General features: G+C 46.9%; 1 protein-coding gene across 3 annotated transcripts in view; it reads left to right on the top strand.

Moving 5' to 3' along the window:
• The window catches only part of Dcaf5 (DDB1 and CUL4 associated factor 5), an 89,244-nt gene extending 83,960 nt beyond the window's left edge, over positions 1-5,284 (top strand). For all 3 annotated transcript variants that reach the window (XM_032908028.1, XM_032908029.1, XM_032908030.1), the window contains exon 9: positions 879-5,284. In XM_032908028.1, the coding sequence (XP_032763919.1) occupies positions 879-2,645 (1,767 nt within the window). In that variant the 3' untranslated portion in view covers positions 2,646-5,284. The remainder of the gene's footprint in view (positions 1-878) is intronic.
• The last annotated feature ends 21,514 nt before the right edge of the window (positions 5,285-26,798 follow it).

Here is a 26,798-nt window from a genome sequence, read left to right as displayed (position 1 = left end):
CCCTGGTTAAGAGAACCCAGTTTCCTGGGTAACTGAGGCCTGCATGTCCAAGAGGGAAGTGCAGTGTAGGCAGTTGTCTATTCTTGTCAGGCATCAGTGAGTAATTCTCATTGGTTAAAAATAGAATATTGTTGTTTGGAAGAAGTGGGGCTATAGGCTGAAATCTTTTTAGGGTATGTGTTTGGTTGGTTGGTTGGTATTTTTTAGACAGGGTCTCACAATGTAGCCCTGGAGCTTAGCTGTGTAGAGCAGACTGGCCTTGAACTCACAGAAACCTGCCTGCCTCTGCCTCTGCCTCTGCCTCTCAGAAGTGTGCCACCATGCCTGGCAAGGAATATTTTCACTCTGGAAAAACTTTTTCTGTGCATAGCTTCAATATTCCAAAATTTTTAAAATTACATTGCCTAATATTCATGTCATCTTTCACCCGTCCTCTTAGATTAAGGTTACAATTTCTAAATGTACTGACAGAAGACTTAAGGGGGAAGAGATAATATCTGGGTATCCATCTAAAAACATGCTTAGGTCTCTGCATCCAAGTCTAATTCTATGCGCTAAACTGCTTTTACTGACCTTTGAGAGCCACACTTTTGATAAACAGTTTATAAGAGCCAGTCTACTAAAGAGTTTGGATTGTGTTTTGTTTTCAAAAAAGTTCTGGCTGTATAGCTCAGGTTGTCCCTGAGACCTCCGTCCTTAGTCCCAAGTGCTAGTATTACAAGAGTGCATTGTACCTGTAAAGAAAATGTTTTTAAAGTTGCTTTGTGACTTTAAAATGACAGTGATCTGGGGGGAGACCTTTAGTGGTCTTTACCATGGCCAGCTACTGAACACGTCCCATTCAATCCTGGTTGCTTTGTCTTTCATCTTCTGTGTAGATCTGGAGCCCATACAAGCAGCCAGGATGTACAGGAGACCTCGATGGTCGGATTGAAGATGATTCCCGCTGCCTCTACACCCATGAAGAGTACATCAGCCTTGTACTGAACAGTGGGAGTGGCCTGTCCCACGACTACGCTAACCAGTCGGTCCAGGAAGACCCCCGGATGATGGCTTTCTTTGACTCTTTGGTGCGCCGTGAAATCGAGGGCTGGAGCTCAGACTCAGACAGTGACCTCAGCGAGAGTACTATCCTTCAGCTGCATGCGGGCGTCAGTGAGCGCTCTGGCTACACTGACTCGGAGTCCTCAGCCTCACTGCCCCGCTCCCCACCTCCCACAGTGGACGAGTCTGCTGACAATGCCTTCCACCTGGGGCCCCTGCGAGTCACCACCACAAGTGCAGTGGTATCAACCCCAGCAACGCCAACATGTGAGGATGCGGCCTCTCGACAGCAGCGCCTGTCCGCTCTGAGGCGCTATCAGGACAAACGCCTCCTGGCCCTGTCCAATGAGTCTGATTCTGAAGAGAATATTTGTGAGGCTGAACTGGACACAGATCTCTTCCCTCGGCCACGGTCACCCAGCCCTGAGGATGGATCTAGCAGTTCCAGCAGCTCCACTAGCTCTGAGGATGAAGAAGAACTGAACCAACGCCGAGCCAACACCCGGCAGCGAAACGCCATGCGGAGGCGACAGAAGACAGCCCGGGAAGAGCGGCCCAATGCTCCAGTCAAATCCACCAACACCTACATTGGAGAGGACAATTACGACTACCCACAGATCAAGGTAGATGACCTCTCCTCCTCCCCAAACTCCTCCCCTGAGCGTAGCACTTCCACTCTGGATATTCAGCCAAGCCGGGCACCACCAGCTGCCAACATGGAATCAGTTGAGCGTAAGATTTATAAAGCTTACAAATGGCTCCGCTACTCCTACATCTCTTACTCAAATAACAAAGATGGGGAAACCTCCCTAGTGACAGAGGAAGCAGATGAAGGAAGAGCAGGAACCAGCCACAAAGACAACCCAACCCCTTCTTCCAGTAAGGAAGCCTGTGTAACAGCCACACCCCAGAGGAGCCAGGACCAGTCTCCTGAGGGCTGCAGCAGTGATGCTTGCAAAGAAGGGACGTCTGCTAGAAATCCCAACAGCGGTGCAAGCCACGAGCACAGCGGCCATCCTTGGGCAGAGGTGCCAGAGGGCACCTCTCAGGATGCTAACAACAGTGGCTCTCTGGAGCACTCTTTTGAAACCAAGAAGCTCAATGGAAAGGCTCTGTGCAAGGCCCTGAGCAGTCGGGCTGAGGAGCCATCCTCCCCTCCTGTCCCCAAGGCATCGGGCTCCACTCTCAACAGTGCATCTGGCAACTGTCCCAGGACCCAGTCTGATGACAGTGAGGAGAGGAGCCCTGACACCGTCTGTGCCAACCACAACAATGGACGCTTGCACCCCAGACCCCTTCACCCCCACAACAATGGGCAGAACTCTGGGGAGCTGGAGTCAGTGGCCTGCTCTTCCCCAGGACACCTAGACACTGACCATGATAGCCCATCCCTGACAGGGACACTCCTACACAAAGATTGTTGTGGGTCTGAGATGGCCTGTGAGACCTCAACTGCTGGAATGAGAGAGGACCCCACTGACCCCTCAGCCATGGACAGCAGCAAGGTTGTTCATGGCCAAAGTGGCCTCAAAAGGCACCGAATTGAATTGGAAGACACAGATTCAGAGAATTCCTCCTCAGAGAAGAAATTAAAAACATGATAAATACAAAGGGAAAACAAAAGCTACAAAAAGTAGCCTTACAAAATAATTTTTCTTGTTTAGTGAACACAGAGGAAAGGAAAAGTATTAAAGGCACATAAAACCAGGGCCTGAAATGTGTCTGCTGCTGCTCCTTCTGTTAGCCACTCACCAGTGGTCGGATGTCTAGCCGGCACTGCCTCGTGCTCTGCTGAGAGCACTGCCAGCAGCTCTTCTCTAGTGAGATGTAGCATAGCATCCCTGTGCAGGTTCTGTGACGATGAGCCCGTCTTGGGACATTTGGCTTGTTCTGTGTGTGTGTGCCCACTGGCACATGTGGGCTTGTTGTCTTAGGAGACCTTTCTTTTAACTGTCCATCAGCAAAGACCTGTGAATCTGTAGCTTTTGCCGTCACACCTGTTCATTGTTCACATGACATGGTGTCCTGGTCGTAACAGAGTGTCTCTTAGATCAGAGTGTGCTACAGTGACTTGTGGATTTATGTAGCAGAAAGGAGATGCAGATGGAAGAGGCCTTCCTTCAGCTCACTGGCTGTGCTGAAGAGGAAAACATGGTTCCTTTTTTAAATGCTCCATGTTTTCTCCAGCTCACATATCACTGAGCGTTTACTGTGGCTCTAAGTGGACCGTTGCTCTTGTTAATAAGAGGCTGACACTAGAGCTCAGATCCTGATAGTGTCGCTGTGTGCAGAAGGGGCAGAGCTATGATATGTGCTGTGAGGTGCCCGTACAATGACTAGTGGACAACACAACTTTAATCATTTAGGTGCTGGGTTCCTAAGAGGCACTCGAGGCCAGCAGGTGCTTCCTTGGCTCCAGGTAATGGAGTCCAGGCATACTGAAAGAAGAAAGGTCCCCTCGCTCTAATAGAAGAATGCTAATGAGTTGTAGTGAAGAGCAGAATGTGGTACTGTATTCTAATCCAGTGCCAATCTATCAGTCAGAAATGGGGGCTGGCACCTTCCCTCAGGTGTGGAGTAGTCAGAGCTGTGGGTTCCACCTGAACTTTGCAGAATAGTAACTTCTGTTAGGAGACAGGGATTATGGAGAGAAGTCTCTGGTTTGTGTGTCCTGGCTCCCAGAAGACATTCTGTGCTGTTGAAGTAGGTAACAGTGGAGAGAAGAAAATATCACATTTCCAGTGTGTAGTGGTGATCGTAGTCCCTGAGTTGTCAATGAAGGGTCGTGCGAGGCAGGAAGACCTAAGGATGCTCCAGTGTCTTGGTGTAGATGGTAAAGCAAGAGGAAAGCAGAAGTGGAACTTTGGGTGCAGAGGTGCTAGGCAGCAGAGGGAGGGCTCAGCACGAGGCAGCCGTGGCCTCACGGACCCCCAGTTCCTCTCTGAGGAGGACCTGTCCTGCTGGAATGGACCAAGAGAAGACCACCTGTGGAGGCTGAAGAATGGATACCCCTCAGTGCTGGGAGCCAGGGCCCTTGTAAAGGAAGGCCCTTGGTAAGAGCCAGGGGGTGTGTGTCGTCTTTCTGAGCTTTGCAGAAGGGAGATGTGCCTAGTATTTGTGTGTGTGGCTGAAGTGTAGAAGCACGGTTTGGAAAGGAGAGGAAGGCGCTTGAGTAGGGCGGGGGTGCATACAGTCAGCTGCTGGACTCTTCCTGGGGAGCGGGACAGTGACTCTGTAACCAACCTTAGAATCACTTTAGATTTGTAATCAAAATGGTTCTATGATTTACCTTTTGACTATTCGCAGATAATTGTAAATTCTGGTTTTATAAGCCCAAGTCATTTTACATTTGCTTTTTCAAAATTATTAAATTGGAATTTTTTAATCCTTTATATACAAAAAAAGAGTTATAACCACTCAGTGTGTGTCTCTCTTCCCCTTAGTCAGCTTACCTGGTTCTTCTGTTCTGTTTTACTTTAATCAGATAGATTCACATTATCTTCCTGGAGGAAAAAGAAAGCAAAATTAGCTATTGATAATTAGTTTCCAAATGCCAAGAGTGGTCTTTCATTGCTAAAAGTTATCTCATTTGGGTATTCAAAAACATTCAAAAAGTCAGTTAGTTTGTAACTGTAGACACCCATAAAGGTCATCCTTTGCAGGATGCTACCAGTGCCATAAGTTTGGGTTGTCAGGAGATGGGCCCTAAAAAATGACCAGAGCAGGACAGAAAGGGATGCTTCTTTTAGCCAGTCCACACCCACTTCAGAGCTCTTGTGTTGTGTGGTCCTGGTATTGGAATCCTGGCCAGAACTACTTCACAGCCCCTTTGCCTAAACCATTGTGGAAGCCAGGCCTCCCATGTTGAAGACATCTTTAATCCCCAAATTCCCCCATGATGTCTGTTTTCCCTAGCAGCAGAGGGCACTGATCAGATGGATTTTGTTCCTGCACCCTGTACATAATGTTTTGAGTGGCAGGTCCAGGGACGTGAGACCGTTGCTCTTCCCTTTGTTTCTCTCCTGGTTTTGTAAATGATTCTCAACTGATATATGAGTTCAATGAGCTGTTGGCTTGAGGCAAATGAAGTTTGCAACTGTGCTGATTTAATAGGAGTCTCGTGTTGTCTGTCAAGGTGCCTTCCTCTGCTGAAGCCTTACCTCCTCGCAGCCCTGCCTCTTCTTACCCAACAATGCTGACTCTTCTCTGTGTATATGCAAATAAACCTATTAATCACTTCCCCCTTGCTTCCTCTTCTCTTCCTGGGAAGACATGGTTGCTTAGACACCCTCTTCCTTCATTTCTTTGCTGTTTTAATTTCTGTCCAGTTGGAAACTTGATTTAAAGCCACACTGAAGACTAGAAGACAAATTCCATGTCTGACGATGGTCATGTCACTTCTGAATATTGGGACAAAAGTCACATCTGACAATAAAAGGAAAGGTAGGGGAGGCTGTGTCTACTTGGCCTCCTTCTCCAAGCTTATGGCACTCGGGATAGTGAAATCCTGAAAGTGGCATTTTTATTAGTTGGAATTGCACATTGCAGAGATAACCACCATCAGCCCTCCCCCAACCAATGTTTTCTGGTGCTTCCAAATGCCATGATGCTTCTCATGACATCTTTAAAAGAGAACAGTAAAAAACAGAAAACTCTATGTCATTCCTAAAAAAATGCAGAAGACTGAAACATTCCTATCAACCAAGATTCTTGTCAGGAAAGCATACTTCCAGAGGAAGCCTGTTCTTCCCTTTCAACCTGAGGACAACCGTGTTGTAGGCCATGGGGGAAACACCAAGGTGCAGTCACACTCCTGATCTGAGCCTGTGGCAGGACAAAATCACATAGTACAGCCCACACTAGTCTCAGACTGACAGTCCTCCTGTCTCAGCCTCCAAGTCACCATTCCATTCCCTGTATTATTTTTAGGACAGGATTTTACTAGTTAGCCTATAATCCTGCTTCGGCAGGTGCACACGCACACACACTCCATCACACCCAGCTTTAGCCTTTGGCAAGCTGTGTGGGTCTGTAGTGGAGTTATTCCAGTCAGAATGGCCATTCATCCTTCAGCATTAATACTAGAATAAAGTATCTTGAGTTTGGATAATCAAGGTGATTTTTATTGTCTTCAAAGATCCAGTGCTTCTGACAGTGTAAATGATAATCTGACCTATCCAGGCTCTAGTTGTATTTCATTGCTGATAGGTATGCTTCTTCAGGGTAGAAACTCAGAGGCAAAAATGACTCTGGGGAAGAGACCTGTGCAGTGCGCAAGCAGGAGGAGCCACTCCGTTCAGTTCACAATGTGTAGAAGGGTTCTCTAGAGCCTGTCCCACCGTGAGGAAGTCATTATCTGGCATTTCAAAAGGCCTGAGTTGGGAAATGACTCCTTGCTGAGCTCATGGGCTATTCCAGCAGAAGTACAGAATACTGGCTTCCTTTCCCTTTATCTGCCTGTCAGTACTCCACCAAGGCTAGAGAAAGACAAATACTAAGATACCCAGCTGCCCACAAAGTCCTTGGACAGAAGGGAAGTTGTGTTGTCTAGGAGAATTGAAAGGGAAGACATCTGGTAGTTTAGAAGATTTGAAAGATTCTGCAATGGAAGAAGTGGAGTATTCAATAGTGTCAACAGCTTCCTTGATCCATATGTTGGCAAATGCTAGTCGGGGGATGGGACTCAGTGATATATAGTGCTCGCCTGCTATGTCTCAAGCAGTGCTGGGTTTAATATCCAGCACTGAAAAAACAGAACATTTGGGGCTGGAGAGATGGCTCAGTGGTTAAGAGCAATGGCTGCTCTTCCAGAGGGCCTGAGTTCAAATCCCAGCAACCACATGGTGGCTCACAACCATCTGTAATGGGATCTGATGTTCTCTTCTGATGTGTCTGAAGATAACTACAGTGTACTCATATAAATAAATATTTTTTTTAAAAAAGGAAAAGAAAAACAGCAATCACTAAACAAAACTCAAGTTTATTCTCAACTTTATCACTGAAGTCAAGAGAAGTGTAGAAAAACTTCTAGAATCCATAAATAGCATAGAAAAGGGAGGGAAAAGATTGCTAATCAGAACAACAGCATAAATAATAATTATGGCGAGTATAGTGGTGATTGGCAGGATTTCAGAGTAATAGACTTGTACAGACCATTCCACACTGGTTAGTGACTAATGAAGACTTGCCCCTACCTTTTTATGTCCCTTCCTGTTATTTTAATTATGCGTATGAGTGTGAGCATGTGATTGAGTATGCCCACTGAGGCCAAAGGCATCAGATCCCCCTAGAAGTTGAGTTTCTCAGGTTGCGGGTCACCTCATAAGAAGTATGCACTCTTAACTGGTGAGCAACCTCCCTAGCCCCTACCCTGTCCTCTCAGGGTCTCAGAGTCAGTGTGTTCCAGCATTTCTAGGCATTCCAAGACACCACCTTAAATAAAAAGTTATTTTCCTATCTTCCTAAGAGACCTGGGAGTGGAAATAGCACCAAACTTGAGTAATAAGTGTAGCCTACATTGGTTCTGAGTAAAGAACATGATTCAGGCAATTCCCCCAGACTCCTGGGAACTGTCAAATAGGTCCTTTTAACTTTAAAATGTGGCTCCTTCTGTTCCAGAAGCTTGGATCAGAGGGCTCTCTAGATTCTACTCAGACATCTCTGTGGTGCCCAACAGAGCTGGTCCATGAGCCAAGATCTTTGGCAAATATACAACTAACTACTCAGAGACTCGGAGTCTGTGTGTGTGTGTGTGTGTGTGTGTGTGTGTGTGTGTGTGTGTGTGTGTGTGTGTGTGTCTAAGAGAGAACCAACCTAGGATCTGTATGTATGTGTGTATGTAAAATAACACCATGTACAATAAGGCACATACCTGAGGATGACACGATAGGGAACACAAGTATTTACCATCATTGCCACCTCTCTTTTGTTGTGCTTGTTGAGTTGACATCCATGTGCACCACTAGGAGGCTTTTTGGATGGCAATTCAAAGGTATATGGGTAGTCAACATCCTCCAGAGAAAGAATGCTGTTTGCCAGCAAGTCTCAGCCTACAGCCACAGGAAAAGAGTAGGTATCCCCTTTACCATGGACATCATGAAGCTAGCTTTGGAGCCTGTGGGGGAGATCTTAGACCTCTGACCCTTGTAGTGCCATCTCCTAAGGCTGGAAGCTTAAAAGCCAGATATGGCTGATAGAAACCTCATAGATCCTTGCTCACAACAAACTTATAAAGGTTGAGATAAAGGGTAGCAAATTTTACTAAACTAAAATCTTAATATATACTGGAAAAAGACCTAAGCCTTAAGAGGTGGGACACCAAAGCTCTCTGGGCTTCTGAGGTCAAGTTCTTGGACCTGGTGCTGGGCCAAACCAAAGAGAATCTGGAAAGGGGGAAGCATGGAAAAGTGCTGCATGTGCCAAAGACGAGTCAACCAGTTTTCTATGCAGGATTGATTGAGGGGTGTGTGTGTTTGTGTGTGAGACAGAGACAGAGACAGAGACACAGAGAGAGGGAGGGAGGGGGAGGGGCTAAACCATAAAAACCAACAAGGAAGTCTGACTAGATCAAGGAAGAAAAGATCAAGTTCACTGCCTGCCTTGGTAAAGGAGCCCGGTGCATGGCTGTGGGTCTCGGAGAGGGCAGAGAAATGTGAGAGGGGAGAGTTTTGCGTTGCTGGTGGAAAAGAGGCAATAGAATTACACTCAAAGGTGAAATGGTTTCAAGTAAAGCACATCTGCCCAAACAGAGGTCAGAACACTGTCGTGGAGCAGACAAGGCACTGGACAGGCAGAACATTAAAAAGCACTTTGGAGCTGACCCCACAGGAGAGGGGAAAGGGCCCTCACCAGTCCCTTCCATCCCATTACAAAGGTGGAAAATCAAGTTCCAGTTGGTGATCACTAAGGCTGGTGATTAACTGATCTCACTGCTTCCTAAACGTGGTCTGGCTTCCTGCAGGCATTTCCTAGTGGCCTCACTCTTACCAATTGTGACCGGGGCTGGATCACAACATACAGCAATAGTAGGGGATAGCAAATTGTCAGTCACATAGAGGCATGCCGAGTTGGGTGGAAGCTTTGGCAAAAGAAGAGTGACAAGTTTGGGACACCCTCCCCCTACACCCAAGAGCTTGCACCTCTGACCACATTCCCAGCTCTGGCTGGCTGTAGGAGAAGAGTCACAACGTGCTGGGAACTAGAAAATAGAAGCCTGACTATTTAGACTTAAAGCATGCCTGGGCTTGAGACTAAAAGACCCTTCAAGTTCAAGAAAGGGCCTGATGACTGCATGTAGTGGCAACCCGCCTTTAATCCCAGCATTTTGGAGGCAGAGGCAGACAGAATTCTGGCCTGGCCTACATAGCAAGTCTCTGGACAGCCAGGGCTACATAGAATGACCCTGGGGTTTTTTTTGTTTGTTTTTGTTTTTATTTTGTTTTGTTTTAAGGAGAAAGGCCCGATGAGGAAAGGAATCTTTCCAGATGCAAGTCCAATCATTACTCTCTTCTGGAACACTGAGTCTTCTCAAGTTAGCTGGGATAAGCAGTTTGCAGCTCACGTCCTTTATGGTTTTGGGGTGGGTTTGTTTGTTTTGTGGCACTGACGGTTAAGCTGGCTCAAAGAGATGGGTCAGCACAAAAGGTGGATGCTGGTCTCAGCTCTATCTTACTCCACGCATCTGTCAGGGAAGAGTTGAGTTGGCCAACACAAAGGTCAGTGCCTGGGAGCACCCCCAGCTGGAGTATCCCCTGGAGAGACCTATGGAGATGTCACAAACCTGAATTCCTACTGCTTCAGTGGGTACCATTTGTATCCCTCGGGAGCTTGGTTAAGTCCAGTCAGCAGCTGTATCTACTGACTTTCTTCCCCTGGTTTCGAGTCCAGTAGGCAAACCCTTTCTAGGACTGGGAGATAAGTCACTCCTGAGGGGACAATTTGGACTGCTGAACCCTGCACTTTAACCTCTTCTCCTCCAAGTAAGAAGGGTAGGGTGTTGGAGTCTACTTGGAATGAAGGGAGGGTAGTCTGGGCTGATGCTGGTAAGACAAGGCAAGTGTGACTCTGGGATCTTCTGTGCAAGAGTCAGGTTGCTGGGAGATCAGGTTTACAAAGCCAAGCTGTACTCCCAGCCCCTGGGAGGCAGATCTCTGAGTTTGAGGCCAGTCTGGTCTACAGAGTGAGTTCCAAGACAGCAAGAATCACAAAGAAAAACCCTGCCTTGGGGGAAAAAAAATAGACTACCAAGCTATAATTTTTTTTTAGGATAACCCGCTCATCTGTTCTAGTTGGAATCAGCTCTTGAAACCACAGACGATGGACTCCTGCAGGGTTGGGACAAGGCCGTGGCAGACAGGAAGGAATCCAATCTCCACTCTCCTCAGGTTCTCGAGTTCCCACCTTCAAAATCTAGAAGATCTAGGCTCTGAGGATAATGGCAAACTCCATACAACCAGCTTAACTGGCTGGTCACATGCTTAACGGGCTCAGATAATCTTAGCACGGGGAATAGCCAGGCCACAAAGGGACATTATCAGTGCCATTAGTGCCTCCTCTTCCTCCTCAAGCATGTGCATAGACATCTCCCCTCCCCCTCTCCTAGCCCCAACACCAGCCAGCTCAGGTTGTAGAAAAGTTAGACAAGGGGAAATCTGCAGAGTTAACAGGTGCTCCCTTCCTGTCAGTCCTCGTTGGGAATGAGGCACAGGAGTGGTTGTGCTACAGTTTCCCAGGCATCTCTCGCTGTATGATTTCTGACATCATAGGCCCTCCCTCAGTGGAATTGAAGGAGGAAAAGGAAAAGGAGCATCTGTAGCAGCTCCAGGTCTCCCGCCCCACACCACTCTGAGTCACTTCCCACTCCTAGGTAGACATTGATCTCCAGCTGTTGCTGCCCCTCAGTTCAGCAGAGGGAACGGACAAGCTTCCTTGAGCTCTATAGTCCTGGGCCTCTCCTGGTTACAAAAACCACCTATCGTATGCTCACAATTGTGTCTGATGATGACCCATTGGCCATCATCATCCGTGATGCTGCTGTGAAGCAAAGTGCTGACAAGAAATAGAGGTGGAGGGTCCTGGAGATTCTGAAAATACCATCCCTCAATCTTCCCTCTCAGCATTTATGCGAGGACACATGCAAAGGAAGCTCAGCATTGCAAAATCACGGTTCCCTTCTTTTCCTAAACACTTCTGAGTAAAGTGGGCCACAGAAGCATCTAGAAAACCAGAAGCTTTGACAGGAAAGAAATGGCAGCAGCTGGGGGGAGCACTAGGCACCATGGCTACCATTTCCTGTCCCAGCTGCCAGCAGGCCTCCAGTGACATTACTGGTGACCAACTGTTCACTTAGGGCTGTGGTCTGTCAAGCAGGCTTATTGCTTTTCATAAGCCTGTTATGAGAAAAGCAAACTCATGAAACCAAAATGAGGACAAAGAGATTCCCATTACACACAAATGGAGTCTTTGCCTAAGACTTTCTCAGACACTCCTCTGCCTTTAAGGAGGCTTTGTGGGTTAGAGGGATACACTGTAGCTGAGTGGAGTCTTTTGTTTTGTTTGAGACATGGTTTCTCTTTGTGTAGGCCTGGCTGTCTGGAACTGGCTCTGTAGACAAGGCTAACCTCAGACTCACAAAGATCTGCCTGCCTCAGTCTCCCCAGTGCTGCTCTGAGTGGAATCCTTAAGGAGCCCACATGACTCTCAGCTTTGCCTGAAGAACCAACATCCCCAAACTTAGGAGTTCTCTCAAGAGAATCCTCTACCCAGGACGGTTTGAGTCTCCCTGGGAAACTAACAGCCCTCATAGGTTAAGATTGTCATTGGGGTTGGAGAGATGGCTCAGCGGTTAAGAGCACTGACTGCTCTTCCAGAGGTCCTGAGTTCAAATCCCAGCAACCACATGGTGGCTCCACAACCATCTATAATGGGATCCCATGCCCTCTTCTGGCTTGCAGGTGGTGTACATGCACATAGAGCACACATACCTAGATACATAAAATAAATCTCTAAATAAAAAAGAAAGATTCCCATCAGATCCCATTTCCCTGGTCTCCCAAGTGCCAGCAGAGGTCTCCATTCCTTCCTGTGGCTTCCCCCCAGTTACAAAACACAAACAGGATTACAGGTCATTGCACCCCCAAAACACAAGCAAGTTCTCGAAGTAGGAGTTACCCCTGCAAACTCTAATCCATGAGGTATAAAGAATAACCTCACTCAATAGGGCCAGCACGTTTAAGGGAAATTAGTGAGAGTTGTAGAAGATGGGCCTGGGCCAGCGAGGTGGTTCAGTGGGTTCCACGTCTGGAATCCACATAATGGTGAAGGGAGAGAAGCAGTTCCACAAAGCTGGCCTTTGACCTCTACACATGTACTGTGGCCCATGTGGCCCTCTTCACCTCTGTGCGCACACACACACACACACACACACACACACACACACACACACACGGGGGTCGGGGGTGCAGAGGGGATAGAACTGTTATTCAATAGCCAGGTGTACTTCATCAAGGAGACTCGGAGGTATGTAGACCTGCACAGAAAGTGTCCTGGCTGGGGAATTGTGGGAACAGTTCTGTGTCCCTCTGGCCCCAGTCATATAGTCCACCTGGAAGAGTAAGACTTCTCACAACGTCAACAGAGATGAGCACACATTGAGACAGCAATCCACTCCTGGACATGTGTTCTAGATGTTCCTACCTGGGCCTGGAACAGACACCTACCTGCATGCCCACTGTAGGTTTCCGGGCAGTAGTAGAGAGCTTCGACCAACAGGTATTCATCCCCCACAGGGGGGTAGATATGTAAAATGTGGGAGCAACCAAATCCCATAGGCTACACAGTTATTGGCAGGAATGACCAGACAGACTCATGGCAACATGGATCGTGTCAGTGAAGGGAAAAATACAGACTACTAGCCCAGGCAGTACCATGTATGGAAATGAACACTTCATGTAAAGAGCAAGGCATGACATCCTGAGCCTTTAGTCCCAGCATGCCACCCACAGAGGCAGGCTGACCTTTACTGAGTTCATGGCCAGTCTGGCCTATATATAGTGTTCCGGTCCAGTGAAGGCTTACATCGTGAGACCCTGTCTCAAAAAACTTAAAAAAGGGGTTGGGGATTTAGCTCAGTGGTAGAGCGCTTGCCTAGGATGTGCAAGGCCCTGGGTTTGGTCCCCAGCTCCGAAAAAAAGAATCAAAAAAAAAAAAAAAAAAACTTAAAAAAGCCCAGCTTGGTGACACATCTTTAGTCCCAGCATTCAGGAGACAGAGGCAGACAGATCTCTGAGAATTCTAGACTAGCCTGGTCTACAAAGTGAGTTCCAGAACAGCCAGAGCTGTTACTCAGAGAAACTCATTCTTAAAAAAACCAAAAGGAGGAAGAGGAAGAAGAAAAGCAACATAAAAGGAGAATACATGTCTATCTGCACCATAGCAAACAAAGAGGAGAATACACATCTATCTGCACCATAGAAAACAAAGGGAGTCACCGTCACAGACCCTAGAACGGAGACCCACGTGAGGCCAGACTGGGTGGATCACATAAGAAGGGACTTCACAATCGCATACAGATCTTGCTAGCTGTGGACAACTCAATTGACGGTAAACTGACACAGTGGGTTATTATGCCACAAAAAGGGGTGGGGGGAAGCACACAGCAGGGTGTGGTAGTGCACACCAAAATCCTCATCCTCGGGAGGTAGACACAGGATTAATGGTTTAGAGCTGATCTCAACTGCATAGTGAGTTTATGTCCAGCCTGAGCTACATGAGACCATTTTAGAAAAGGGGGAGAGGTATCAGGAGGGAAGAAGAAGGGGGGAGATTATTGATTTATGCTTCAGTAGAGGTGAACTTTAAAAACCTGTTAAGTGACAGGTGCCAGTCACAAAGATCACATGCTGCTTGATTCCGTATGTCACATGAAAATGCCCAGAGGAAAATGGGGAGCGAGTGCTAAGTGATTAAAATGTAGTTATAAGGCCAGGCAGTGACGACACACCTTTAATCCCAGCCCTCGGGAGATGGAGGCGGGTACATCTCTGAGTTCGAAGCCAGCCAGGTTTACAGAGTTCACCAAATGCTGAACTGTGTTCTTTGGATGGGTAAATTTTAGGGCACTCAAACTATCTCAGTAAAACATGTTTAAAGGAAAATTGAAAGGAAGAGAAAAATCCCTGTGAATTGGCCTTGGCCACTTCCTCTTCATGCTTCTGGTTTCAAACAGGAACTGGGCAAGGTTCACCTACCTTGACCCTGCCTAAGGGCCATTGCACCCCAATGGCACATGGTTACCTCTGGCCCTTCAGTCTTGGGAAAACCAGATTGGCTAAGGGTTCCTGGAAGGAACTCAGTACTGACATAGGCCATGGAGGTGCTGGGGGGAGGATTGGGAACTTCTGTCATCTGCTCTCAGAGTACTTCCTCTGATACCTCAGAATCTCACGATCATACCCGCCTCGGCCGTCTTCACAATGGAACAAGAAAGAGACACAGAGCCACCCGACCAGAAGTCAGCGGTAGCTGGAGGATGATGAATTTTCTTTGATCAGCACCAGTATTGGTTAGGTGACTCAGTTTCTTTCTAGGAAATGAGCATGAAACACCAGGAGCAATTTGGATAGGAAATAAGGAAACGTGAAAAACTTCTAGCACCCCACCCTATCCCACAGGCAGAACCTGCTAAATGTTTGCTCAACCCCAGACCTAACCAGCCCCTCAAACAGACAGCCAAAAATAGACAGTCTTGAGTTTGGAGAAGGGATAACATGGAGGGGTCGATTCAGAATCATAGCTGAAATCCTGTATGCCAGGTAGTGTTGAGTGCTGAGAAACGGAGACAGAATGACTCCGAGTTAGCTGTCCTGAGAACAAGAGTGTGAAACCCAGTTTAAGCAGTGGCCAGCCAGGAAATGAAGTGGCTCTCTGACAGAAGTCATCTGCCTTCCCCTGTGTGTCTATCAGGGGCTCCTTTTATCCAGCCTGGGAAAATGCTCATCTCTCTCAACCTAACAACATAGGGAGATGAGAAAAGTCTGCAACAGATTCCTCACCACCCTTCCTGTGGAAACAGAGTGGATGTGTCCATGAGCCACCCAGGGTGCAACTGTTGTCCTTGGGTAGAGATGACAGAAGCCATCAGGAGCCTTTGAAGTCGGAATGAAATCTTGGTTCTTAAAGATACTAGCGGTGAGAGGCGGCGGAAAACCCTTAGGTCTCAAACCCAGGGCAAGTGGCTAACTCAGGTGCCATTAACATATGGAAGTGGAACTGGCTGCCTCGTGTCGTGTCCCCGTGTCCCCGTCCCCCGTCCCCTGTACCCCGCAAACTTCAGTCCCTACCTGTTACAGGGTACGGTTGGCATGCCCTGCCCCCTACCCTAAATTTCTCCAGCCCAGGGACTGGGCTACCCTTCCCCCAGCTGCCCTCCTTAAATAACCTGGCCATTTTGCTAAGCCAGTCCTTTTGACTCTTCCCTCGTGTACCCAACCCACTCTTGGCCTCTAGGTCTAGCTCTCCCCCCAACCCCCTTTTCACAAGTCCCAACTCAGGGTCACATTCATTCTGTATTGTCCCAGATGTCTCTGCCACTGGCTGTGCTCTCCCCTTTATCTCCAACGAACCTTCCCCCTGCTACCTAAGTCCTTTCCTTTCTTAATTGCTTTTTTTCATTCACAAACTACAGGACCCCATAGTGGGGAGCTATTGCCTGGTCAGTAGTGCTGAAAAGTTCCAGAATGGAGTGGCCTGAACATTTCTCAAGGCCCTAGTTCTTCCTGTGTGGTTCGCTAGGCTCTGCCCCCTACTGTATGTGTCTGCTTTGTCTCAGGCTGGCCTCTTCTGAGGTGTTGAGGTAGCTGTCACCGCCATTCAGGACTACACACTGCCTTGTTCTGGGGACAAGGCATGGACGCTTTCTGAAGTCCCTAATGGAATCTGAGGGTGACTCTGCCTAGGCCAGTACAAGCCAGGACAAAGCCTCAGCTCCCAAGGGTAGGAGGGCAAGAGGCTCTGAGACTGATGGGAGCTGGTACGAACCCACCTGGAGGCCATGCTTTGCCATCTAGAAGATGAATAGACGCCAAGAGCACAGCTGCATGTCCACCACAGTCATAAATCTCGTTTACAGCTGAGACTGGCGCCCGAGACCTCCCAAAGTTCAATATCTGCTTTATGACAAATCCAAGACCAGCTGTCTCTGGTCTCAGTGACAGTGTAGTCAGCTGCCTTGACTCAATAATGTCACTGAGGGCCTGGACAGGTAACCACCACCCCGTCGCTAGGGAGATTGAGCTAAAGCTGAAAGTCTTTGTAGCTATAAAGGGATGCCTAGGTTGATCTCAAAGGCACAGTTGGGACCTTTGCAACCAGCACTTGACAAGAAGAGCACAGAGATGAACCCGTTATTTCCAGGATGGGCCTCAGGGAAACTGAGGTGGGCTTGTCCCGGCCATGTTTTCAGATTTGTCATTTCCTGAGAGGCTCCAGCTTCCCTCTGATCTCACCTCCTCCCAGGCTAAAATGGACAAACCAGGGCTGATAATTGAGTTAGGTCAGCTTCCTCCCTGGCCCTGCCCTCCTCATAATCTCATTTCCACGGGATGAGGGATGGCAGTGTCCAGGCTCAGGAAGAAATCTGTTCCCTCGTGTCTGCTAGGCCTGTTAATTGGATCGAAGGACTCACTAAGCTTCTACAGAACCCTATTAGGAAGAGATTTCCTCTGGTTCCCACAGGCCAGCCCTGGAGGGCTCTCCAGGCCTTGGCCTACAGGGAAATTTGGCTTTCAATTCTATTTCTGGGTTGTCTTTTTTTTCTTCTTCTTTTTTTTTTTTTTTTTTTTTTCAATTTATTTTATGTGTATGGGAGTTTGGCCTGCAGTACCTGTGGAAGTCAAAAGGGGTGTTGAATCCCTGGGATTAGAGTTACACATGGTTGTGAGCCACCATGTGGGTGCTAAGAATACAGGTTGTTTGGAAGAGCAAACGGTGCTCTTAACGGTTGCACCTTCCTCCCAGGCCCCAGGTAACTTAAGTCTTTATTAGAATAGTATCTGCCAGTGACTGAGTGCCTACTGTGTGTGAGGCAAAATGCAGCATCTTCATAGGGATGCACTGGACTAAGGATGAAACTGTTACTCTTGGCCACCGGAACCTCCCTCTATTTGAATGGATGTATACATCCTTGGGCAGAACTGTGGGCAGCTTGGTTGTTTGTGGGGAGCTATTCCTCTGATTTTTTTTTTAAGACAGTCTCATTATGTATTCCAGTTAACCTTGAACACATTAGGTAACACAGCATGGCTTTGAACTCAAGATCCTGTCTCTGCCTCTCAAGTGTTGATGGGTAGTTCTGTTGGCTCTTCAAGAGCAGTCCCTTGCCTAGAGTAACGAAAAGCCTGAGTGTGAAGTGTGCCCCCCCCTCCCTTGATGGGAGTTATCTAGCACCAAAGGCCATCAGGGTGCCCCAAGTTGTAAACCTACATTAGCTTCCTGGACAGGCCCTTCTCTCTCTCTCTCTCTCTCTCTCTCTCTCTCTCTCTCTCTCTCTCTCTCCTCCTCCTCCTCCTCCTCCTCCTCCTCCCTCCCTCCCTCCCTCTCTCTCTCTCTCTCTCTCTCTCTCTCTCTCTCTCTCTCTCTCTGTGAATGCTTCCAAGGGACAGGCCAGAGCTCCGCCCAGACCTGTACTCTGAGCCTAGAGTCAGGAGTCAAATTAGAGCTGGGGGGACTGAGGTGGAGAGGGCATTGACTCCCCTCTTCCTGAGCTCCATGCTTTCCCCTCTTGTGCTGACTGCTGTGCCTCACCCACATCTGTCCAAATATCATCACCACCCCCCAGGGGAACGTCCTGTCCACCGGCTAAGTTAGTCAGCTTCTCCCGTGACCTCGCCTCTCCTCCATCCCCAGGCCCTCTTCCTTGACCTGTTAGGTCTGTGCAGCTCTATTGTTGCATGCTCAGTAGGGTCAGCCACTCGTCTAGTTTTGTCCATTCGTGTCAGGAGAATGTGAGAGCTTTGCAGACAGGGCTTTGGCTCTCCTTACCTCTCCCACTTCCAGGAAGAGAGGGACCTTTTAATATACACCTGCTGAGCAAAGGTGCGAATCAATGAGCCACGGGAAGGTGCGCTGCAGCGTTTTTTTCTAGGTGACTTTTTATTTTAGTTTTGATTTTTTTTCCTCTTCTAGCCAAGAGAAAATGTGCTTTATACTTTGTACTTTTTCTTTTTTCCTTCTTTCTCCTACTCATTTTTTTTAAGTAGAGTCTTACAGCTGGGTCTCATGGAGGCATTTCCTCAAGGGAGGTTCCTTTCTCCGTGATAACTCCAACTTGTGTCAAGTTGACACACAAAGCCAGCCAGGACAGATACTTAAGAGATCAACGAAGCACACTTCCCTGTGTGTCTACGAGGGCATTTCCTAAGATGAATTAGCAAGATAGATCTGTCCCGTGGGGGCTCCACTGAATAGGGAGCAGCAAAAGGGGTGAGCATATTTCTTCCTGCTTCCTGGCTATTGTGGGCGAACTGCTCTGTCCCACCTTGCCCTTTCACCAGAATGTTCTATGTTGGCACAGGCCCTGGAAGAATGCAGCCAGTGGATCAATGTGTAACCCCTGATGCTGTAAGCCGAGAGAAACCTTTTCCTCTCTTGACTTGTTTCCTCGGGTGTTTTGTCACAGTGATAAAATCAAAGAGACTAACCTTTAGACATTACAGGTGCTCCAGAGAGTGAAGTATGCAGGAATATATGCATGGGTTATATGCAAACCGAACACCATTTTTTTTTTCTTTTCTTTTTTTCGGAGCTGGGAATTGAACCCAGGGCCTTGTGCTTGCTAGGCAAGCGCTCTACCACTGAGCTAAATCCCCAACCCCCGAACACCATTTTTAAGGGATTTATTCATCTGTAGACTTGACAGGGTGTTAGGAAACCCTGGAACAACCCCTGGAAGACACTTAGGAAGAACTATAAGTAGAATTTGGGGAATTATTATTTCAAGCAAAGCAAACACTGATTTATTAAGGAAACCCGAGAACTCAGGAATGGAGGGGTTCCAAGGAAAAGATACCTCAAATGATGTCCATGACTAATTTTAATAGATGGTGGTCAGAAGCTGTGGCCTATTAAATCTCTATGCTTAATTTTTTTTACTCGGGTCTTCTTTCTACCAAAGCATGACTATTTTAAAGTTTTGTATACACCCGGACTTACAGCACTCAGAAGGTAAGCTTGTTGTGAATTTCAAGGCCTGCTCTACAAAGCAAATTTCAGGCTAGTCAGGACTGCCTAGTGAGATTTTGTCTCAAAAACATAATAATAATAATAATAATAATAATAATAATAATAATAATAATAATAATAATAATTCATGAGGTCTCTGTCACCTGCCTTCCACAGACGGCCATGTTTGTTTCATTATGGCTTCTATTACTTTTAAACACCTCTTCAACAGGATTTTTTTTTTTAAATACCTTAGGGTCACAGCCTTGACAGAAGAAAAAATAGTGTGTGTTCAGTCGAGTGTATTGTTAAAACCCATTGTAATTATTTTACTGTCTAATTCTGGTTAATTCCAAGAGATAAATAAAAACATCTCACTTCAGCTATGATGACCTTTCCCCTTGGGTGTTGTTTTATATTTATTATTTGTTTTGTGGGGGAAGGGCACACGTACCACACTACGTACGTGGTTATCAGAGAACAACTGGTAGCCCTCTCTTTCTGCCTTGTGGGTCCTGGGCATCAACTTCATGCTGAAAGTCTCAACAGCAGGCACTTATATCCACAGAGCCATTTTGTCACCTCTCTTCTCCCCTTATATCTGTTTGTTTGTTTTGAGACTGGTCTCACTGTGTAGCCCCAGCTGGACCAGAATTTGCTTGTGTAGACCAGGCTAGCCTGGATTTCATAAAGGCCTGCACCAGCACACCCAGCCCTGCATTTTTAGTAGTTTTTGTCATCTGCTATTAACTACTATTTATTTGATGCACACAGGTTTATGGATGCTTACAGACTGGCTTTTATTGAACACTTGAGTTAGAAATAGATCCAGAGGGAGACCCTTTCTCATCCTCAGACCTGCTGGTGAAAATCTGCTTCCCATTTACGTGTAGACTGAGAACATAGCAGGAATAGCAGTGATCTCAAAACCACCAGCCATCAGCAAGAAGGGAGAAGAAAAAAAATGCTACCTCAGCCCTTGCTGAAGAGAACTATATGCCTGAACCCTCCAACAGGGTGCCAGGACAGTAGTTCAACCATAGAGGGAAACCAGTGTCACCTGGAACAACCCCTCGAGGTTTCCACAATGCACACCATAGCTCCCTCCACATCATGGGGCCCAGACACTGCACTTTACTCAGGGGACCTAGGAAGCTTCCAGGCTCCCTGCACTGACTGTTCACATCTAAGTCCCCACTTCAGTATAAGTTACATTGATGTTTTGTTCTGTTTTGGGTTCGGTTTTGGTTTGGTTTGAGACAGGCTTTCTGTGTGTAGCCCTGGCTGTCCTGGAACTCACTCTGCAGACCAGGCTGGCCTGGCACTCAGAGCTCTACCTACCTCTGTCTCTCAGTGCTGGGATTAAAGGTGTGAGCCGCCACCACCCAGCAAAGCTACAGCCTTTACTTTGGGGGTTAAAGAACACAGGAGAATACTTTGGAGAAAGGTTGGGTTTTGTTTTGGTCATACACACACACACACACACACACACACACACACACACACACACACACATATATATATATATATGAGACATGGTTTTGCTATATAGCCCTGGCTATTCTGCAACTCCCTGTATAGAACAAATTAGCCTTGACCTTATGACCGTCTTCCTGCTTCTGCCTCTGTCTGTAATGCTTGAAAATGAAGTTGCAATCTATATGCTGTAAAGTGCACTCATCTTCAGGAAAGAATTCCAGCAGAAATTCCAGTGGTTTTTACATCACATGCCTGTGGAACCCTACCCAAGACATGGAACAATCCAGTCACCACAAGGCACTCCCTGTGTCCTCTTTCCTGTCCCTACCCTAGACTCCAGCCTAGCCTGCCGTGAAATTGTCCGCTGTTCTGTTGTCCTGTGCCAGCAACTTTTCAGTCTGATTTCTTTTTTTTTTTTTTCTTTTCTTTTTTTCGGAGCTGGGGACCGAACCCAGGGCCTTGCGCTTGCTAGGCAAGCACTCTACCTGTGTGCCGAGCCTCTTCGGGGACTCAATTCTTCCTTTCCTGTGCTCTAAGGTCAGGTAAGCCCAGAAAGACCTGTTGTACAATAGCAGCTTCCCAGGGACCCCACCTGGTATGACCAAGGCCTCTCCCTACTGTCCTGATTATTATGAGACATAGCCCAGGCCTTGACCTTGAGGCCAGGCCTTGCATACTGAGCACTGAGCATGGAAACTCAAGTTTCTAGAGAGCTCAAAGTCACTATGACTGGAGTCTACTAACCTGGGTTCCAGTCTTCCACTCAACGTGAAACCTCCTTCAGACCCACCCCTCCCCCTCCCAGTTTCTTTTTCTCTAAAATGGCGTTATAATGAAGCCTTTTAAGAAGCTACCCAAGGGGGGCTGGAGAGATGGCTCAGTGGTTAAGAGCACTGACTGCTGTTCCAGAGGTCCTGAGTTCAAATCCCAGCAACCACATGGTGGCTCACAACCATCTGTAACGAGATCCGATGCCTCTTCTGGTGTGTCTGAAGATACTGACAGTGTACTCATATACATAAAATAAATAAATAATTATTTAAAAAAATAATATAATAAAAATATATGGGCTGCATGATCTAGGTCAGTTACAATAGTCTCTGACTCCAAACCCCTGACTCCAAACCCCATAGCACTACCATCTTCTTCAGAGTAAGGGACCTGAAGTCATCTGGGAATCCCAGAAGGCTTTGCTACAACCCCTTTGCTCCTTTAATTGCAGTTATTATTTCTCGAAGGCTTATTGTGTGCCTAGCAAAGAACTTAGAATTAAATACGCCAAAGCTAAGCATTGGCCGTGCACGCCTGTAATTCCTGGAGCAGGGAAAATGGAGGCACGAAGATCAACCACATAGTGAAATCTGCATGATCCCCTGCCTCAGAAAAAAAACATACTCTCAGCAAATCTTCATAGGTCCTGCTCGCCTGCTATCGTTCAAAGTCATAGAGCGAGAGATAGACCAACAATAGCAAGTGATAGACCTAGGGTTTGAGCCAAGAACTGTGGTTCTGTACCCTTCTGTCATTTTTTTAAATTTAATTTTAGATTTGTTTTATGTGCATGCCTTGCCTATGTGTATGGATGTGCACCACGTGTGTGCCTATGGCCTATGGAGGAGGTCAGGAGGGGACTCCTGGACCTGGAGTTGTAGATTATCGTGAGCCACTATGTGGGTGCTGAGTGTTGATCCTAGGTCCTCTGAGCCATCTTCCTAACCCCTGTACCCTTCAGTCATCCCGAGGGACCCTATGAGTTCTGTCATGAAAGAGGAATAACATCTGATTGTATAATTGAAACTCTGTGAGAGAGAGTTTGACATGTACCGAGGTCTGTAAGGGCTGGTTTCCCTTTACTCCAGATGTGCAGCAGGTGACTTTGGAGGAATGGATACTAATACCTCGATGGCTTCCAGGAACCACTGAGGGTAATGAAGAAGGGCGTGATCAGAGCGTCCCTGGTGCAAACACTTAGCGCTTCGCCGGGCATCACATCCGGCCTGCCCTAAACACTTGCAGTTAAATGTTCTACAGCACAATGGAATGATAGTACCCGGTGTATTTGCAAGAACTGTAAGATCTTTTCTTTTAAGACTTTATTTGGTTTTTGAGAATTTCACACACAAATATTATATTTCCTTCCCCCCCACACCATCTCTCTTTTCCTTCTAAGTTGTCTATTATAATATGTTACTATTAGGGGGTTCCGTGTGTGTGTGTGTGTGTGTGTGTGTGTGTGTGTGTGTGTACTAGAGATTAGATCTAGGGCTTTGCACTGCTAAACATGTGCTTTGAGCCATTTAAAACACTTTAATTGAATTCATTCATTCATTCATTCATTCATTCCTTTGGTTTCACTTTGCTTTGTTCTTTCAGTGTTGGGGACTAAACCTAGGGCCTGGCACCTGCTACACAGGCATCGTGTGTCTCTGTGTGTCTGTGGCCCAATCTTACATGTGATGGCTCTGTCCCTGTGAACCCATGCTTCCACCACAGTCACACCACGGAGCATCCTCATCACCCCGGAGGGCTCTCTGTGAGCTCAGGTGCTCTAACCTGCAGGGTTACTGGCTCTACCACCATGTCAGCTAGGGCTTTCTCTTCTGGAATTCCACAGAAGTTGGAGAGCACCCATGAGCAGCTTGCTGCCTCTCCGCCTTCTCTCACGGTGATTGTCTTCTGTCTGTGTTCTCCTGCCGGTCGCTCGGTCCACTCCTTCCTCCTGAGTGGCTGTCCCTTATCTAGACATATCCCACTTCTCATTGGCTCATCTGGGTTGCTTTCCTTTTGTTTTTGTTTTTCTGAGACAGGGTTTCTCTGTGTGGCCAGGGCCATCCTGGAACTTGCTCTGTAGACCAGCCTGGCCTCAAACTCAGAGATCTGCCTGCCGCTGCCTCCCGAGTGCCGGGATCAAAGAGAACGAATCACCGCCCGGCTCAGCTCGTTGCTGACGGCCACCTCAGTTGTTTGCAGTTCGGCCTTCTATGAATAAAGCTAAATACTGATATACACGTGGACGTGTGTTTCCATTTCTCTGAGATGAACAGGCATGAGTAGATTGTCGAGTCATATCAACTTTTAAGGTGAGAGGAAACCAAAACATTGTTTTTGAAACTGGTCATACCCTTTCATGTGCCTACTAGCTTCGTACCTTTGTCCAAACTTGGGCTGTTGGCAGTTTTCAGTTACTTCTACTAGGTTGGTAGTGGTATTTCCTGTGGTTATAATTTACTGTTTTCCTACTGAGTCTGAGGATCTTCGCACATACTTCTCTTCCATATATCTCTCAGTGATGGGTTTGCTCAAGCCTTAATCTATTATTAAAACCTAAATCAAGGGGCCTGCAAGATGGCTCAGAGCACCAAGCCATCAGAGCACTTGGAAAGGACAGATGTGAGTGAAATACAATGATTAATAAAGCCCACTCTGTCATATGTTAACTAAGCTTGTGATTATATACCAATAGAAATGGAGTACACACCTTTAATGCCATCATTAGGAAGTGTGGTGGTTTGAATAGGAATGCCCCCCTCATACACTCCCCATATACCCATGTGTGTGTGGATGCTTGGCCAATAGGGAGTGGCATTATCGGGACATATGGCCTTGTTGGAGGAAGTACGTCACTGAAGAGGCGGGCTTTGAAGTCTCCTATGGTCAGGCTACACCTAGTGTGGAACAGTTTCCTTCTGTTGCCTGCAGATCAAGACAAAGACCTGTCAGCTCCTCCAGCACCATGTCTGCCTGCACACTGCCATGAAATTGTAAGCCAGCCCCAATTAAATGTTTTTCTTTATAAGAGTTGCCATGGGCATGGTGTCTCCTCACAGCAATAGAAACCCTAATTAAGACAGGCAGGCGGGTTTGGGGATTTAGCTCAGCGGTAGAGCGCTTGCCTAGGAAGCGCAAGGCCCTGGGTTCAGTCCCCAACTCTGAAAAAAAAAGAACCAAAAAAAAAAAAAAAAAAAAAAGACAGGCAGGCAGAGGCAGGCAGAGCTCTGAGAGTTTAAGGATAGCCTGGTCTACAAAGTTAGTTCCAGGCCAGCTAGGGCTACATAAGGGAGACTCTGTCTAGAGTCCGTCTGTCCCACACTGTTCTCTCTCAGATACCTGGCTTCAGCTGGCCTTGAACTCACAACCCTTCTGCCTTAGGCTTTTAAGTGTTGGAATTACAGGTATATGTCTTCACCCACCTCTCTTTCCAGTCTGTTCACCTTTTGTTACTCTTCTATGCCTTTGTGCTGTCTGAGATGGCAGTAAAATAGTGCCAAGAAAGGTTGGAGGGATGGCTTAGTGGTGAAGAGCACTGGATGCTCCTTCAGAGAACCTGGGTAAAATTCCCAGCATCCACACGGCAACCTACATCATTCTATAATTCCAGTTTCAGGGGATCCAGCATCCTTATCCAGACATACATGCAGGCAAAACACCAATGCACATTCAAAAATAAGAAGCGACAAGAAGTAGGGAAGGCATCTTACTTTTCTCTTTTCTGTCTTTAGAAGAACTAAGTATTACATTATAGCGAGCTTTTACCGGGGTTACAAAGCTTCTATATTTAGTTTGCTGAGCGGCTTTTACATTTCGTTGAGAGCTTTTCTTTACATAGCTCTAATAAGATGATGCTATGATTTTTAAGATCTGTGCTACTTGTGGCAAGGTCTGAGGACTGATTCTCCATGGTGAACCAGGTTTTCCTGCCTAGCGTAAACCTGATTTGGTGGTGCCTCAGCTCCCTTTCTCTCTGTTGCTAGATTTGATTAGCTAAAATGTTGTTTGGTAGCCTGTGTCTGTATTCATTATAGACTCATTTTGTTCTTGTAATCTTGTCATCAAAGTTTTGTCTGATTTGAGGGTATTCTCATAAGGCCAGCCTTTAAGATGGGCTGAGATGTGCCATTCTCTCCCGTTTTCCGAAGGACTTTGATCCTATTTCTTACGTTTAGGTGGAAATTACCACTGAAGCCAGCTGGACATGGGGCTTTCTTTGAGGGAGGACTATTATTTATTTTATTTAATTTTAATTTTTGATTTAGTTTATTTTTTTACATTATGTATATTGACGTACTGGTTGCTTTTATGCATCTGCGAAGGCATCAGATACCCTGGAACTGGGTTCCAGACAGTTGTGAGCTTGCCATGTGGATGCTGGGAAATGAACCCCAGACCTTTGGAAGAACAGCCGGTGTCCTTCTTAACCACTGAGCCATCTGTCCAGACCTGAGGGAAGACTTTTTTAAAAAAACAACTTAAACTTTTTTGTGGAAGGGGGGTTGATTTTTGAGACAGGATTTCTTTGTGTGTCCCTAGCTATCCTGGAACTAGCTCTGTAGATCAAACTGACCTCCAACTCACAAAGATCCACCTACCTCTGTCTCTCCAGAGCTGGAATTAAAGGTGTGAGCCACCACTGCCTGACGACTTTCTTTTTTCCCTTCCAAAATAAATATCACATTGTGCAAAGCCATCGTTTTGACCATTTCAGAGGTTTTTACTAGACTCCGGGTTGTTTGGCTATCACTTCTATCTCACTCCTGGGTGTCCCCACCACTCCAGAAAGAAACTTCATACTTCTCCAACTCCTACCTAAAAACCGTCTCCATGGAAATCACGCAGGGTGCGGGCTCTTGCGCCTGGCTTCTTTCACTTAGCGTTATGCAAGGCCCATCCCTGTGACCCCTGCAGCAACACCCCATCCCCTATGCTGCTGACTAACATTGCAGTGGGTGCATAGCCCACGTGTTGCCTCTCTGCTCATCAGCTGGTAAAAACTAGAACTTTCCGTTTTTGTCTGTTATAAATAATGCTGCTATAAGCATTTATATATAACTCTGTGTGTGGTTTCACTTCTGTTGGATGTGTACCAAGAAGTGGAATCCCACACATGGCAACTCTGAGTTTAATTATGCCTTTAAAAGACTTATTTTGTTATTTATGTGTCTATGTGTGTGCATGTATGTGCATTGGGTGTGTGTCGGTGGAGGCCAAAGAAGGTGTCAGATCCCCCGGAGGTGGAGATGCGAATGGCTGTGCTCAGCAGCCCAGTGTGCTGGTTGCTGGGA

Source organism: Rattus rattus, chromosome 7 (assembly GCF_011064425.1).
Source record: "Rattus rattus isolate New Zealand chromosome 7, Rrattus_CSIRO_v1, whole genome shotgun sequence".
In the NCBI taxonomy this organism is placed as follows: domain Eukaryota; kingdom Metazoa; phylum Chordata; class Mammalia; order Rodentia; family Muridae; genus Rattus; species Rattus rattus.
The sequence above is the reverse complement of the archived record's forward strand: the minus strand, read 5'-3'. Positions and strand labels throughout refer to the sequence as shown.